Source organism: Pan paniscus, chromosome 16, assembly GCF_029289425.2.
Source record: "Pan paniscus chromosome 16, NHGRI_mPanPan1-v2.0_pri, whole genome shotgun sequence".
Taxonomy (NCBI): domain Eukaryota; kingdom Metazoa; phylum Chordata; class Mammalia; order Primates; family Hominidae; genus Pan; species Pan paniscus.
This window is the reverse complement of record NC_073265.2, coordinates 45,962,512-45,978,905: the sequence shown is the minus strand read 5'-3', so window position 1 is coordinate 45,978,905 and position 16,394 is coordinate 45,962,512. Positions and strand designations below refer to the sequence as shown.

The 16,394-nt window shown below is 35.0% G+C and overlaps 1 protein-coding gene across 14 annotated transcripts in view; it reads left to right on the top strand.

The window, feature by feature from the left end:
* ZNF280D (zinc finger protein 280D) overlaps positions 1–16,394 on the top strand; it is a 197,011-nt gene that overhangs the window by 109,295 nt on the left and 71,322 nt on the right. For 6 of the 14 annotated variants that reach the window (XM_063596672.1, XM_034938820.3, XM_034938816.3 and 3 more), the window contains 2 exons: positions 11,377–11,420; positions 14,414–14,560. In XM_063596672.1, coding sequence (XP_063452742.1) covers positions 14,425–14,560 — 136 coding nt within the window. In that variant the 5' untranslated portion in view covers positions 11,377–11,420; positions 14,414–14,424. Of the gene's footprint in view, positions 1–11,376; positions 11,421–11,532; positions 11,602–12,212; positions 12,331–14,413; positions 14,561–16,394 lie in introns of those variants that run through there. The other 8 variants (XM_063596668.1, XM_034938819.3, XM_063596669.1 and 5 more) reach the window with 5 other exon arrangements.

Sequence of the window (16,394 nt, the reverse complement as noted above, 5' to 3'; positions counted from 1 at the left end):
GTTGGATGAAGAGGAAGTGATGAAGAGGAAGATATTCCCTGTACCCTGTGTGAAAATTTTTCTTTCATATTAAAGCTTTTAATAACTGTACTGATTTAGATTCATTGTAGATTTAAGCAGTCTGTTGAAGCATAGCCTTTCTATGTATTAATATTATATTAAAATAATTTTGCATTTACAAAAATGTTAAAATTCTAAAAAGTTGATTTATCATGATGCTGTAATATTTGAGATGTTTGATCTGAATCTGTGTCTGTGAAGCAGTTGATTTCATTGGGAGTTTTGATTTAAGCCCTCAAACATCTTTATTAAAATGAAATTAATTTAAGATTATTGGCTGTTACTTTTTTTTAAAGAATATACTTGTTTTGAATTAACTCAAGACTTTTGTTCTCAGTGTTGAGCTTCAACCTAACTGCTTCATTCATTATATTGTACTTGAAGGGTCTTAGAAATATTTGGATATAACAGGTTGATTATCAGATATTTTATTGCTAATTCAAAAATGAAGTTTCATAATTCAACATTTCTAATTAGAATTTTTTTTTTACTGAAATAATGAAAAATCTTCCGTATCTTTCAGTCTAGGCAGAAATTTACATACCTCCACTAGACGGAAATATTTTAGGGTTGGAAGGGTTCTTGAAGGGATCTTGAAAGTGAACATTTTCAATCACATAATGTTTAAATTTTTCATATTTTTCTTTGGTGATCTTTCTCACCTAGAGTTCATCTTCGTTTTTGATATTTTAACTGCTAATTGTTTTGTTCTTATATTCAGATGAAGTCTGCCTCCCTGTAATTTGGTATTCCAAATATTCCAGTATTCCTGGTGGAGGCAAATAGAGTTGTGTCTGAAATATTCAGCCTTAGAAGTGCCTGGATTTGAATCCTTGCTCCTCTACTAAGTTTTGTTACTTTGGGCGAGGTACTTACCCTGTATAACTAAATTTCCACAGCTGTAAACAGGGGATGATGATAGTGTCTACCTCATAGGAGTTTTTGAGGATTAGGTGAAATAATATATGCATTTAATGTTAGCTAATGTTAATGTATACTAATTACAATTATTTTATAATTATATATTTATCATATTGTATAATTTATAATGGCGATAACATAGTAGAATGTAAGGAATGAAGTGATGTTAAAGCTCAATACTAGCAATTCTCTAGTTTGCTCAAAACAAGTAAATATTACTGTTGTTGTTAATATTACTTGAGCCACACAAAGATCAAGTCACCTTCTTTCCTTCTTTCTCATGACAAACTTTAAAATCTCCGTAAATAGCTTTTACTTCTCCCACCCTATAGTCTCATGTTTTTTAGGTTAAATAACTTTAGTCCTTTCAACTTGACCTAGACAAAACTCTAGTTCTGAATTTCTTGTAGTGGACATCTGTTATTTTTGCCACCCAGCATCTATTTACCCTTACTTGGTTTTCCTTTGGAAAACCATTCTTCCTCCAATCTTTATTCTTGTGCTTTTTGATTAAGACTCTCCCTCTGGTACCAGGGAGAGCATGTGATGTAAGCCCAAACCTATCACAATGCCTTAGCATTCCCTTAGTGATTGGGTTAGGGAAGGGCATGTAATTTTAGCCAAACCAACCAACTCCAATCATAGCTGGGCCTCTTGTCATTGTCCTGGGTTTCAATATTGAAGATAGTTAGACTGGAGCTGTTACAGTCATCCTCAATGGAGATCCTTTATGAGGATAGAATCAATACAGAGGAAGTGAAGCCCAGAAATGGAGAAAGAAACCAGATTCACATGATATTGTGTGAATTATGCCTGTAGTTATTTCTACAAATGAGCCAATAAATATCCTTTTGCATAAGCCAGTTTGAGTTGGGTTTTTGTTACTTATAGTTGAAAGAATCATGGCCAATATGTAGTATTTCAAGTGGGGGTGTTGATTAGTATAGAATAGGGTAAAATAGTCTTCTCTCTGATTTAATACTCAAATTCTGTTATTTTGACACTGTGTCACAAATCTGACATCAGTCCCCACTTAAAATCCCTCAGTGGTTTTTCATTGTTCTTAGGATAAGGACAGAATTTCTTAACACAGTCCATAGGTGCTTCATTGTTTAACTCTTGTCTATCTCTATTGTCTTATCTCTTCCCATGTAACTCCTTGCTTTTTTTTTTTTTTTTTCAGTCACAATGGTTTCTTTGCAGCTTTTCATATTTGCTGGCTTATCTTCTGCCATAGGTCTTTTGCACATTCAGTTCCTTCTTCATGGAATCCTCCCTTCCTTCTCCTGTTTGCCTAGTTAACTCCAACCCTTTCTTCAAATAACAACTTAATTATCACTTTTCTTTTTTTAGCAAAGCCAATTTTGATTATGCTGACTATAATTCCAGGTTCATAACCTTCATAGCACTTACCATTGTCATTTTACATCTCTTTGTATGGGTGTTTGTCCCTATCTCTAGACCACAAGTTTCATGAGTGCAGTAAGTATGTATTAATTTTTGTTCATTATTGTATTCCTACCCGACACACAGTACATGTTCAATCAGTACAGCTGTCCCTTAGTATTCATGAGGGATTGGTTCCAAGACCCCAGTGGATAGCAGAATTTGAGGATGCTCAAGTCCCTTATATAACATGGTGTAGTACTTGGATATAACCTATAAACATGCTCTCATATACTTTAAATCATCTCTAGATTACTTGTGATACCTAATACAAAGTAAATGCTATGTAAATAGTTGTTATATATTTTTTAAAGGTGCATTTTTTATCGTTCTTTTGTTACTGTTTATTGGTTTTGTTTCTGAATATTTCAGTCCATGGTTAGTTGAATCTGTGGTTGTGGAACCACGGATAGGGAGGGCCAAATGTGCACTTCTGGAATAAATGACCTTCAGTCATGTAGATCTTCTGGTACATCTTCAGCAGTACATCTTCAATTTATATTTTTGTTAATTTTTTTGGGGGGGCAAATACAAAACTGTTACTACCATTCATTCTCTTATTGAGATCTTTTAAAGCTTCATTCCATTTATTTATTTAATTAACATATTCCTTCATTTGTTTTTAGATCCAGGGACAGACTGGGTAAAGCCTCATTCTGCTAGTTTACATGTATTATACTCTCTACTCATGCATAAATTGAATCTGCACACAGTATAGCTTTTATTCAAATCATTGCTATAAATATTGCCCTTAGTTAAGTCATTCAAGGCACTGGAATACCCTTCTTATCCCTTAACCACAACTCTATCTTCAATCACTATCATCTGTTGCATCACACACACCAAACTCTAGTGAGTGGGATTGGGAATAGGGCAGGAGAGGGAATAGGATTCTTACTTTGTACTTTATATACACTGTATGTTTGAACCATTTTCAGTAAACATGTTTTATTTTTTAAAAAAAGTGCTAATGAAAACATTTTTACTTTAAGGATTAATGCATATGTTTCTTCCATGATAGGGTATTTCGTAACCCCTGGCTAATGTGATTGCTTTTATTCAAACTCCTAACCTAGAAACTCTTAACTTTTTGGTTCATAGGCTGTTATGAGAATTTGATGCACTGTCTTATCTTTCCAGAAATTGAGTATTCACACAATTTTGCTAACTTTTTTATTTCTATGGTGCCCCCAACACCTTATCAAGAACCTCTGCTGTACCACTTTTAGTTTTTATAATTATAGCAACCATGTCCTCTTTTATAAGATATTTATGTATTCATCATAATCCCCCTAATAGGTAACTTTTTGAGATAGGGTCCTTTTCATATCCTATGAAAAAAGTGTTGAGATTTGCATCTTGCATTAGAAAGAAAATAAGTATATTATTTTTCAAATTCTTAATCATTAATATTATCAAGTATTTTATTGTCCTTTCAGAGTCTTGACTGAGCTCACTAACTTGGAGAATTGTTTTGGCTTCAAGGAATCCATCTGGATTTATCTTAATTTCAGATAATTAACGTCCTAATTCTTTGATAAGTTACCTTCAGAGAATGAAGTTTTTTGTGTAAGTTAGGAGATGGGCAGGGAAAGCTGGCCTCATTGCTCTATCTTTTTATTCTTGGAAAGAGCAGCCTCTTCCAGGACCTGGATTTTCCCTATTCTAGTCCTGATCGCCTTTGAAGGCCACTTCTTTCAAGACTGAATTCCAACCTTTTCCCTTCTCTTTGCCTGTTCACTTTTAAGATTCTCAAATATATAGTCTTTTAAAAATGACATTAGATATTTTTGGTTTATTTTAAAAATAAAAACTATGGTGTATCCATATATTCCCTTTTTAAAGATCTTTTCTTCCTTAGAGTGCTTATTATCGGGAGACAATATTCTTCATAAAAATTAGAATCTTTCAGAAATTGGGTGAGATTTATCTTCTACAGTCTCTTAAGATTCTATAATCATCCCGTATTTTGTCTACAGTGTTTTAGCTGCTGATCAGGTGTTTTTAGTAATAAAGTTTGTGTGGTGGGAATGTGCCCTTTTCAAGAATAAGACTGGTTTTTAACAGTAACAACTGGACTGATTCTGAAAAAGATACTTAGTTTTCTAACACTAAAACATTTGTAAGAAATACTTGAGGCACAAAAGGAAGTATTGATTTGAAATTTCATCTGCTTAAAGGTTGTAAATAAAAAATATAGTAAGCTAATTTCTTTACAAAATTTCATAGCTAAATACCTAAATTTTATTAAATCATTTTAATCATAGGTCTCTCCTTTAATTATATTATTGTTTATCGCTTATGATTTACATTTTCTATCACACAGATTTGTCTTATAGTGCCAAAGTAGGTATCATCATTCACTGCTTTTCTAATCCTGTTACAGTAATTTCCAATTTTCCATAATGGAATCAACAGGCAATGGATAGTAAGGGGATGTACAACAGGAGTTTTAAAAATTGCTCTTTTTACTCAAAATATTTCTTAGGATTGTAAGGTGGTGAACATTAAATAAAATTAATTTTTGAATACTTTATTGAGATAGTTGGAAGTGCTTGAGGGATCACAAAATCAGGGTTTGAAATATTAGATTGTTATTCATAGTTGAGAATTCACTTTGTATCCTTTAAGCTCTATTCATCTGAGACTGGAATTCTAAAATGATAGTCCTCCATTTCAGTATGCCATTAGTGACATAAAGACTAAAGAATTGCTTATAAAATGAAATAGAATATAAACAAAGCTGATTTAAGTAGAATGACTTAAATGCCTGATTTCTTGGAAAATTTCTGAGAGTAAAAAAATGAAAGATCAAACTTTACTGAACCAATAAGCCAGTGTCATCTAAATGATTCCACTGAAAAACTCGTTTTAAGTATATAAGTAAATTGTTAGTTTTTTTATAGATAGAACATTATCTTGAGCTAACTTTATGAGTTAGTTGAACTTCATTTTTATGTGCAATACTTATTTTGAGTATAAATTTTCACTATTTGAAATAGTTTTCTTTTTTGTATCTATTAAGTTGATCATATCTTGTTTTGGTGTTGCCAACTTCTTGGTTAGTAATGCAATCCCCAATTAAAACATTTGTATGGTGGGGAGACAAAAAGAAAGATTAACTTCATAATGTGATTTTTTGGATTATTTCATTGATTATATATCTTGAATTTATGGGATTGGGGGAGATGTAGAAGTTAACCATTTGACCGGGCATGGTGGCTCACACCTGTAATGCCAGCACTTTGGGAGGCCAAGGCGGGCAGATCACTTGCGTTCAGGAGTTGAAGACCAGCCTGGCCAACATGGTGAAACCCCATCTCTACCAAAAATACAAAATTAGTCGGGCATGATGGTGCGCACCTATAATCCCAGCTACTCGGGAGGCTGAGGCAGGAGAATCACTTGAACCTGGAAGGTGGAGGTTGCAGTGAGCTGAGATGGTGCCACTGCTCTCCAGCCTGAGCAACAGAGCAAGACTCCACCTCAGAAAAAAAAAAAAAAAAAGCCATTCACCATGTTCCTCATAATCACTTTTGTGTTTTAATTACCAGCTATTTATTTATTTATTTTTTAGAAAATAAAATACTAAGATACATGTAGAATGAGTGTTTTTTCTTTTCTTTCTTTCCTTTTTTTTTTTTTTTTTTTTTGGTATGAGGGTCTCACACTGTCACCCAGGCTGGAGTGCAGTGGCCCAGTCTCGGCTCACTGCAGCCTCAACCTCTTATAGCTGGGACCAGGGGCATGTGCCACCACTCCCGGTAATTTTCTTGTATTTTTTGTGGAGATGGGGTTTTGCCATATTGCCCAGGCTGAGCTCAAGTCATCCTCCAACCTTGGCCTCCCAAAGTGCTGGAATTAGAGGCATGAGCCACTATGCCCAGCCTGAATGTTTTTTTCTTAATAGAAATGGTGTAAAGATACCTTATCTAAATGTTAATTTTTATATGTTGGTACTTTTGAATTGGATACTTATTCTATTAGATTAGTAGTATATAATTTAACAGTGTGTTATGTTTATATGAGGGTTAAAATTTTTTTGGGTGTATATTTTAATTAGTTTAGAAATGCTTTTTTAAAAAGATGAAAATGTGGTAGGATAGATTTGACAGCCACAGTCTGGAAGATATAAAGCTAAAATTTCATCATGAGAAATTTCACTGTAATGAAGGTCATGTACCACATAATGATGTTTAGGTCAAGGACAGACTGCATTATATAATACGGTGGTCCTGTAAGATTATAATGGACTGAAAAATTCCTATTACCTAGTGATTTGTGTTATAATTGCCTGCAGTATTCAGTACAGTAACATGCTATACAGGTTTATAGCCTAGGAGCAATAGGCTATACCATATAGCTTGGATGTGTAGTAGGCAATACCATCTAGGTTTGTGTAAGTACTGTAGACTCTACGATGTTCTCACAACTACAAAATCATCTAATGATACATTTGTCAGAACTTATCCCTGTCGTTAAGTGATGCATGACCATAAAACAAAATGATTTCTAAATGCTTAGCTGATAGCACGTAAATTCCAGTATAATAGAATTGGGATCAGTTCTTTTTTTTGTTTTTTTGAGACTGAGTCTTGCTGTGTCACCCAGACTGGAGTGCAGTGGCACGATCTCAGCTCACTACTGCAACCTCTGCCTCCTGGTTAAAGCCATTCTTCTTCAGCCTCCCGAGTAGCTTGGATTACAGGCATGCTCCACCATGCCCGGCTAATTTTTTTATTTTTAGTAGAGTCCCGGTTTCACCATGTTGGCCAGGCTGTTCTTGAACTCCTGACCTCAAGTGATCCACCTGCCTCGGCCTCCCAAAGTGCTGGAATTATAGGTGTGAGCCACCATGCCTGGCCTAGAGTTCTTTAAAATGGGATTTATCTCAGAGTTAAAAATAGTTAAACATCGTTGAGTGGTTTCCATGTGCCAGGCACTGAGATGTGTTTTACATATATTATCTCATTTAATCTTCACTATAATCCAATGACGTCTATTTTTATTTTATATGTATATGTAAATGGTAAAGGTATGTATAAAAAGCAGTAAAGCAAGGCACTAGGTTAACTAACTTGTCCAACATCATATTGGTAATAAGTGATTGAGTCAGAATTTGAATTTGGCATTCATTCTTCACCATGTTTTACTCTTCATGGTTACTAAATGTTTAAAGTATACAATAGATTTTGAGCTGAATTAAGCCAGAATCTTTCAGTTGAACTATAAGCCTGAGAGCTAGAATTGAAGATGACTTGGCAGAAAGTTGTGGCCATGCTGGTACTATGACTTGGTTCTCCTGGCTTCTAGTGCGATATTCTTTTTTAAAATGCGCAGATACTACAGTTGTAGTTTGTGAAATTGCTTAATTTTTTTCTTATCAGAAAGTAAAGAGGACTATATCTAGTATATAGCACACCTGTGTCCATAGTATGTGCTCTGTACTTGATCACATGCAGTATTAATATTATTTAACACAGCAGCAGTACATCGGGTGATATCTATCAATGGATGAAAGTGAAAATTTCAGATAGTTAAAACACTTAGACCCACATTTCCATTGATTTCTAATTTTTTTATAGAAAAAATAAGATACAGTTTAATTTTAGATAAAAACTGAAACCAAAAATTTATAAAATAGGAATTATAATTATTTATGTGGGCAGTATCCATAAATGAATGGAATTTATTTTAAGTCAGTTACTTGGAATTCATTTTTCCCCCATGCAAACAGTATATTAAATATGGGCATGTAATCTGTACCTGAGTTAGTAGTTGAAGTTGAGAGTCCTCTTTTTTTTTTTTTCCTGGCTATTTTATTTTATTTTTTCGAGAGACAGAGTCTTGCTCTCTTGCCCAGGCTGGAGTACAGTGGTGCAGTCTCAGCTCACTGCAACCTCCCTCTGCCTCTTGGGTTCAAGCGATTCTCCTGCCTCAGCTTCCCAAGTAGCTGGGACTACAGGCGTGTGCCACCATGCCCAGCTAATTTTTGTATTTTTTAGTAGAGACAGGGTTTGACTCTGTGTTGGCCAGGCTGGTCTCGAACTCCTGACCTCAGGTGATCCACCCGCCTCGGCCTCCCAAAGTGTTGGGATTACAGGCGTGAGCCGCCACACCCGTCCTTTTTGGGCTGTCTTAAAGAGCCAATTCTGAGCTGAGGCCTTTGATGTCTCCATTGAACATCTTTGTTGGATATATTCTCTGGCAGCAGATTTAGTATTTATTTATTTATTTATTTATTTATTTATTTTATTATACTTTAAGTTCTAGGGTACATGTGCACAACATGCAGGTTTGTTACATATGTATACATGTGCCATGTTGGTGTGCTGCACCCATTAACTCGTCATTTACATTAGGTATATCTCCTAATGCTATCCCTCCCCTCTACCCCCACCCAACGACAGGCCTCGGTGTGTGATGTTCCCCTTCCTGTGTCCAAGTGTTCTCATTGTTCAATTCCCATCTGTGAGTGAGAACATGCGGTGTTTGTTTTTTTGTCCTTGTGATAGTTTGCTGAGAATGATGGATTCCAGCTTCATCCATGTGCCTACAAAGACATGAACTCATCCTTTTTTATGGCTGCATAGTATTCCATGGTGTATATGTGCCACATTTTCTTAATCCAATCTATCGTTGATGGACATTTGGGTTGGTTCCAAGTCTTTGCTATTGTGAATAGTGCCGCAATAAACATACATGTGCATGTGTCTTTATAGCAACATGATTTATAATCCTTTGAGTATATACCCAGTAGTGGAAGGGCTGGGTCAAATGGTATTTCTAGTACTAGATCCTTGAGGAATCACCACACTGTCTTCCACAATGGTTGAACTAGTTTACAGTCCCACCAACAGTGTAAAAGTGTTCCTATTTCTCCACATCCTCTCCAGCACCTGTTATTTCCTGACTTTTTAATGATTGCCATTCTAACTGGTGTGAGATGGTATCTCATTGTGGTTTTGACTTGCATTTCTCTGATGGCCAGTGATGATGAGCATTTTTTCATGTGTCTTTTGGCTGCATCAATGTCTTCTTTTGAGAAGTGTCTGTTCATATCCTTCGCCCACTTTTTGATGGGGTTGTTTGTTTTTTTCTTGTAAATTTGTTTGAGTTCTTTGTAGATTCTGCATATTAGCCCTTTGTCAGATGAGTAGATTGCAAAAATTTTCTCCCAATCTGTAGGTTGCCTGTTCACTCTGATGATAGTTTCTTTTGCTGTGCAGAAGCTCTTTAGTTTAATTAGATCCCATTTGTCAATTTTGTCTTTTGTTGCCATTGCTTTTGGTGTTTTAGACATGAAGTCCTTGCCCATGCCTAGGTCCTGAATGGTTATTGCCTAGGTTTTCTTCTAGGGTTTTTATGGTTATAGGTCTAACATTTAAGTCTTTAATCCATCTTGAATTAATTTTTGTATAAGGTGTAAGGAAGGGATCCAGTTTCAGCTTTCTACCTATGGCTAGCCAGTTTTCCCAGCACCATTTATTAAATAGGGACTGCTTTCCCCATTTCTTGTTTTTGTCAGGTTTGTCAAAGATCAGATGGTTATAGATATGTGGCATTATTTCTGAGGGCTCTGTTCTGTTCCATTGGCCTATATCTCTGTTTTGGTACCAGTACCATACTGTTTTGGTTACTGTAGCCTTGTAGTATAGTTGGAAGTCAGGTATCTTTCATAGAATTCTGTGCTTTACCAACAAAATTCTGAAGCCAGTAGATACTTATATGATCACTTAAAAACGTTATGTATGAGTCCATAGGATATGTAATTGTGAATCTTAAAAATATTCCGTGTTCCTGGTATTGATAAGTCCTTAATGTGAAGCAAGGATTATCACGTATTTATCTGAAATAAGCATTATACTGTTGCTAGTGGGACAAGCTACAGCTATTCAAAAATTGAGTTAAAAGATTTTTAATAGTACAACTTTAGAACTAGGGGGTATTAAGCACAAGATTCGCTAGAGTCTCATGTGATAGTAACTGAATAACTGAATTAATAACAATAACTTCTGAAATTAAAGTAATAATTTTTCCTTTGTAGTAATTCAGTTTACATACTTTAGAAATTGAAAAGTAGGAAAGCTTGCTTTTGTCAGCCTAAGGATAAAGAGGAAAGTGAAGGTTGAATTAGTTATATATTCCAGTGTTTTAGATTTCCATTGTTTAATTGTTGACGTTTTTTGCTTTATAACTCAGTTTTATAAAAGCTTGTTTATTTTGTAAAATTCATGCTATTGCGTGTGCATGGAAATTCAAAAAACAGATTCCCAGTTTGAATAAAGCAATTCAAATAGTTTTAAAAAAAATGTTTATTCTAACAGTATTTTTAAAGCCAAATAAATTATTGACATGCTAGATTGTAAACTTCTGAAGTCTTAAGAATGTGACTTACTCATTTTTGTTTTCCCCTGAGCTTAGCACATTACCTTCCATACAGAAGGCCATGAGTAGTTATTTTTTGAATGAATTAATCTATGATGAAATATTTCCAATGAATTTTCTGTTCCCTTTTGGTTGATAAAAAGCCAGAAAGATATAAACTAAAATTTGTTTAAAATTGTGTTTTCTTGCAGAAATAATTACATGTATTTCTGAAAAACAAAGAAAAGATAACGTTAAAGATTAATGTCACTCAGCGTTTGAAAAGTTAGATTTCCAAAACCAGTACATTGTAAGGTGTTTACTCGTTTTTACTAAATACTTTAAAAAATTATTTGTAATTTACAAATCATCACATTTCTTCGAGTATTAAGTGCCAAGTATAATCACCATTTATTTATTAAATTTGGGTTTATTCAGGAATGAACCAATTATGTAAAATGAACTATATGTGTATATCAGATATATCAAACATAATTGACCTCTGTATAGGAGAAAAGATTAAATATGTATACATCTAATTTAATGAAGTCCACCCTAATAGTTGGTATCTTTATTTTATAGGAAGGAAAACAGAAATAACTTGCTGGCTTGTCTGGAGTCACATGGTGAGTTTAGAGGTTAACCTTACATCCAATAATTTGTGAATCCCAAGTTTCATGTTTCAGTATTTGGTGTTACTTAAAGTGACTCATTAAATTGACTGATATCATGTGTCAGTACTTAGGTGACAATTTACAGAAAGTCATCTCTGCAGCTTGATGGGCGACAACCCTTTTCAACCAAAAAGTAAGTGTTGCTGCCACAACTAATACTAGTATATGTGGCTTTTGTATCACTTTACCTCAGGAGAAAGGATGAAAGTTGGGAGACATTTTTTAAAAAACAAAAATGCTTAAAATTGTTAAAGTAACAAATGTTCACATGAAAACAAGTAATATAAATAAAAAAGTGAGTAAAATAGAAGTGTTTTCCCCCATTATCAGAAGAAACTACTTTTACCAATTTGGTACATATAATCATACATGTTTCTTCTGTACGTAGACAAAAATTAAATTATTTCTAAAAAAATTATAAAGCTATTATGTCTTAAAATTTTTTTTTCTCAAAAATATGTCCTGGGTATATTAACAATGACAGTGCCCTGTTAAAAAGAACAAGGAAGACCTTTGTATACTATATGAGTTTGCTAGGGCTGCCATAACAAAGTACCACAGATTGGGTGGCTTACACAATGGACATTTTTCTCATAATTCTTGAGGCTAGAAGTCCAAGATGAAGGTGTCGTTAGGATTGATTTCTTCTGGGGGCCATATGGGAAGGGTTTGAGGCCTCTCTTCTTGACTTGTAGATGGCCATCTTCTCGTTTTTTGTTTGTTTGTTTGTTTGTTTTGAGACAGATTCTCACTCTGTCACCCAGGCTGGAGTGCAGTGGCATGACCTCGGCTCATTGCAACCTCCTCTTCCTGTGCTCAAGTGATTCTCCCACCTCAGCCTCCTGAGTAGCTGGGACTACAGGTACTCGCCACCACGCCTGGCTAATTTTTTTTCTATTTTTAGTAGAGACTGGGTTTCACCATGTTGGCCAGGCTGGTATCGAACTCCTGACCTCAGGTGATCCGCCTGCCTCAGCCTCCCAGAGTGTTGTGATTACAGGTGTGAGCCACTGTGCCTGTCCTCCATCTTCTCCTTACATCTTCCTGTGATCTCCTTTTCTGCTTGTGTCTGTGTCCTAATCTCCTCTTCTATTAAGGACACCAGTCATACTAGATTAGGGCCCACCCTACTAACCTTATTTTAATTTAGTTACTTCTGAGGACCCAATCTCCAAATATAGTCACATTCTATGGTGGTGAGGGTTAGGTCTTAAACGTATGAATTTTGAGAAAACACAGTTCAGCCTATACCTATACCAACTGGATATAAATAATACTTTTGTTATTACTATACAACGAGTCTCCCTAATTGTTTAAAATTATGCATTTTCTGACTTCGCCTAGTCCATAGATTATTACATGCCATGTGCCTACTGCCCCTCTAATGTATAGGGGGAAATGTATTCCTATATGACGTTAGACATATAAAATTAAGACATGAAAAAATAGCAGTTTGAGATCGTATATGTTAAATCTTGAATTGCATGATATTGATTATCAGTGTAGTTCAGATTTTGAAGAAAAGTAAAATCTAATGGTTTACAAGAGGAATTATAATTGAACCAAGAGTTAGGAGGGCCAGGGAATTAATATTTTGTTGAGTATCCACTTGATTTTAGGTGCTTTATGTGGCATTTTCTTGAATCTATGTAATACTTCTATTAGGTAGATATCATACTTGTGTTATAGATGAGGAAAATAGGTTCAAGTAACTTCTCTAGAGTCATATGATTAGAAACAGTGGAGTAAAGATTTGAATTATTCAACTTGATATCAACTCTCTGCTCTCTTTGCTCCAGACTGGAGTGATATAGATTGTAAAACTGAGAAAGAAAGATATTCTAGGTAGAAGACGTGGTATAAATAATCACTCTGAGACACACAATAAGGCTGGTATTTCAAGTATTTAAAAAACACAAATGCTAAGTTATGACTTGCCAATGAAAATTAGTATTTTTAATTATTAGATTTGAAGAACTCTGTATAATTAGTAAAATAGTACAGTTTAGAGAAAAAAGTTTCATGATATTGATGGCATTTAGGAAAATGGGAAGGCCTTTTTTTTGGTAGGTGGACTATACTATAACATTAGACTGGGAAATGATTTGTGACATTCTTCCTGTGAGAAATATCTACTTTGCCTTTAATTGAATAAGCCTAATTAGTTTTCCATATTCTATTCTAGCATCTCTTCCCTGCTGTGTTCTGTGCCTGGCATTTTTTTTTTTAAAGACATACTCTCAATCTGTCACCCCTGGCTGGAATGCAGTGGCATGATCTCAGGTCACTGCAACCTCCACCTCCTAGATTCAAGCGATTCTCCTGACTCAGCCTCCCAAGGAACTGGGATTACAGATGCGGGCCACCATGCCCGGCTAATTTTTTTCTATTTTTGATAGATATGGGGTTTCACCATGTTGGCCAGGCTGGTCTCAAACTCCTGACCTCAAGCAATCTGTTTGTCTCGGCTTCCCAAAGTGCTGGGATTACAAGTGTGAGCCACTGCTCCCATCCTGCCTGGCATTCTTGAATCTGGTTTAGTTTATCCAGTTTATCTCCCACCTGTTGCCTATTATTCTTAGTTTATCTGCCTTTTGTGAATACATTTTTAAAAAGACAGTGGGTATAATCCTTTTTGTAGAGATAATCATATTCTGTGTATACGACTAAAACTCACTTTCACTGAATTTGACTTCCAAATTTTCTGTCTACGGCAAATAACTACTGTCATTGATTATCTGTTTATCTAAATTTTACTATTTAATATTTTAGATAGTAAGCTCTGTATTTCTCACTGTTGTTACCACATACTGACTACAAATATCAATTCAGAAATTGCTATTAAGATTATTAAAGTACACCTTAAAATTAATGCTATGTATTACAAAAATGTTTTTATTTTTATTTTCAAAAATGAGGTTTACTTCTCTCCTTTTGAAAATTAGGTAATTCAAAAATGGCAGAACTGTTTATGGAATGTGAAGAAGAGGAGCTGGAACCATGGCAGAAGAAAGTAAAAGAAGTTGAGGATGACGATGATGATGAGCCAATCTTTGTTGGCGAGATATCAAGTTCAAAACCAGCAATTTCAAGTAAGCATTTACTTTTAGTGAAACCAAGCTTTATAAGGTATTATTTCTAATAGAAAAACTTGTGAACTGTTTAATAGGTACTTGATGTTCATGTTCCACTGTAAAGAGGAACATGATTGGGGACTTGAGGAAGGAGGTAAGAGATTAAATATCAGATATCAGAAAAGAGAAATGGACTGAGATTAGCTGGTGACCCTGGAGGTCTTCTGAGATTAGAAATCATAATTTTTAATGGAGTTAAGTTATTTATTTATTTATTTATTTATTTATTTATTTATTTTGAGACAGGGTCTCACTCTGTCGCTAGTCTGGAGTGCAGTGATGCAGTCACAGCTCACTGTAGCCTCAACCTCCTTGGCTCAAGCGATCCTCCCACCTCAGCTTCCCAAGTAGCTGGCACTACAGGCATGTGTTACCATGCCTGGCTAATTTTTGTATTTTTTGTAGAGACAGGGTCTCACCATGCTGCCCAGGTTGCTCTCGAACTCCTGAGCTCAAATGATCCACCTGCCTTGGACTCCCCAAGTGCTAAAATTACAGGTGTGAGTCACTGCACCTAGCCTTAAGTAACATATTTATCTGTTTATTCTTTTTCATTTTTCTCAAACCCAGAAGAGAAAATAAAACATTTGGAATGCTTTGCTTAAAATTTCAGAATATACTAAGTGAGTTTTTGTTAGTCTCAAACGGGACTTCTCACATCCAGTCCTCACTGCAATGTCATCTATACGTGGCTACAAAATGTATAGGTGGTGAATGATTGCACAGACTCTGGCCTGTGTACCAATAGAAGCTGCAGCTTCTGACCATATCCGTCTTCCAGCAACTCCTTTTTATATTCATGAAAGAGAATGGCGCTGTCTACAGCCACTGTACTTGGATGATGTAGCATTTAGTACATTTAAATCCTTAAGGCTTTTGGGCAGAACAACTTGGTACCTTTGTGGCTTATTAGCTTTGAATTAGAGAATTGGGCTTGACATTGTTATAATATTAACATGCAGATACTGATGACATTTGTTAAAATGTCCACTCAAAAATGTATGACAGTGCAGAGAAACAATGTACAAATTTCAGGGAGAAAGAGAAAATAGATCCTTTTCCATTTCATTTACTTGTTTGTTTGAAGCCAGGAGAATTTACCAAAGAATTTTATGTACCCAGTTTACCAGCGTGTGTGTGTGTGTGTGTGTGTGTGTGTTTACTTACCATGGTAGTGCTTAAAAGTGTGATTAAGAGACCAAAATTTTTTGAAAGCCTAGTTCTTGCTTCGCTTACCTCTAAACTTGGATTGGCACCTTTATTCAGTTTTATCAGAGAGAGAGTAATTTCACCAATCGAATTTTCAATACTGTTTCCTGGGGCACATTGGTCATCTCTCATGGAATGCTAAGCGGAGTGCCACTTGGATTAGAAAATGAATTAGGCATGATGGCATCGTCGGTGATAGTGGGACATAATATTCTATTGGTTATTGTTTTATACTGAAATATTATATTGCAAAATTCAAACTCTTATTGAAAACATGACAGTTAAGATTCAAGTTGAATTTACACTGATTGTAGATGACTCTTCATGGTATTCGGGTAGAACATTGTACATTAGTTTTAAAATAATTCCATCAAGAAGGGGATTAACCCGAACAGAATTTCTTTTCTACAGTGTTAAGGTGAATAATTTAAATGGTTTTATTGTTGTTTTATTTGTAAGCCATAAAATATGTTAACATATGGAACATGAGTTAAATGTTTATATAAAACTGCAAGAAAGGAGGGCAAAAACTTGTGATCCATAGACTACACCCACTAAATAGTACTACAGCAATAGCTCTTTC